The 1,114-nt window shown below is 39.9% G+C and overlaps 1 protein-coding gene across 1 annotated transcript; it reads right to left on the bottom strand.

The window, feature by feature from the left end:
* Positions 1-15: 15 nt before the first annotated feature.
* LOC108381266 (transcription factor LBX1-like) lies at positions 16-528 on the bottom strand (the record flags this gene model as incomplete). The annotated part of the gene is made up of 1 exon (XM_017637683.1): positions 16-528. A coding segment is annotated over one exon (446 nt), but the record flags the coding sequence as incomplete, so codon positions are not given.
* Positions 529-1,114: the final 586 nt, after the last annotated feature.

Genomic DNA, 1,114 nt, shown 5'->3' with positions numbered 1-1,114 from the left:
ATACTCCATTTGCTGTTCTCTTCCTCTCACGCAGTTGTTTGTGTGAAAATGTGTGTTTATAGCGCTATGTGCGCCCACTAATTCATTTTTGTGTATTTAATGCAGCCTGTGCGGCAACGGCTGCAGCGGCGGCTGACGAAACCGGCACCATACCGGCTGCCGCGGCCGCAGCGAGGCCGGCCATTGCGTCCGCCTCATGCATGGGCTTCTTCTTCAATATGCTGAGATCGTTCACATTCTCCAAAAAGGATTTATGCGCAGAGAATACCTTCACGCTGTCGAAGTCCTTCTTCAACTCTTCAATATCACGTTTTTGCTTTGCTCGCCGATTTTGAAACCAAGTGATCACCTGTGCATTGGATAGGCCCAGCGCAGCGGCAATCTCATCACGATCGGCCGGTGACAGGTACTTTTGATAGAGAAAACGTTTTTCCAATTCGAATATCTGATGATTGGTGAAAGCTGTGCGAGATTTGCGTTTCTTTTTCGGTTGGGGGCGATTCGAAAATATATCCAAATGTGATTTATCTGCAAAGTGAAAAATAATATTAGTTATTAAATATTTTTTTTGCAACATTGTTGTATTAACTGCTTTTAATTGCAGGTGTGTGTGTGTTTCTATTTGCTAATCTAATAAATAGTATAGGTGCAACGTGTGAACAAGCAATATCCGATCGTTACATAGCAGCTGGCTAATTGAAAAACACTAATCGCTACTTGTTCAGTGTTCGCTCGCAGTCTTGGGTATATGCTTGTACACTTTAAATTAATTGAAATTTTGCGCTTTAAGCTCCTTCATTTTGCATAATTCAATTAGTATGCAATTGACGTGTCGCAATATCTAAATACCAATTTATCAATTTGAGCTGTTGAGCAGTAAATTGCAGTTTTCAAGCGTTCAATGCTTGTTTGTTATAAATAAAATCCACTTATATGCTTGCATAATTATACGTATATGTGCATATGTACATACATATGTATGTGTGGATAAGTGAGCATTAATGAGATATGGAGATCTATGGAGCATTGCTGGTCAAATCTCTTTTAATTACTTTGCTTCGTATGTAAATCTAAAATGGTTGTACAGTAGTGCAAACGAGGGCGCTTTGATAAG

Source organism: Rhagoletis zephyria, unplaced genomic scaffold (assembly GCF_001687245.7).
Source record: "Rhagoletis zephyria isolate East Lansing unplaced genomic scaffold, Rhagoletis_zephyria_1.1 Rzeph_scaffold_21961, whole genome shotgun sequence".
Taxonomy (NCBI): Eukaryota; Metazoa; Arthropoda; class Insecta; order Diptera; family Tephritidae; genus Rhagoletis; species Rhagoletis zephyria.
The sequence above is the reverse complement of the archived record's forward strand: the minus strand, read 5'-3'. Positions and strand labels throughout refer to the sequence as shown.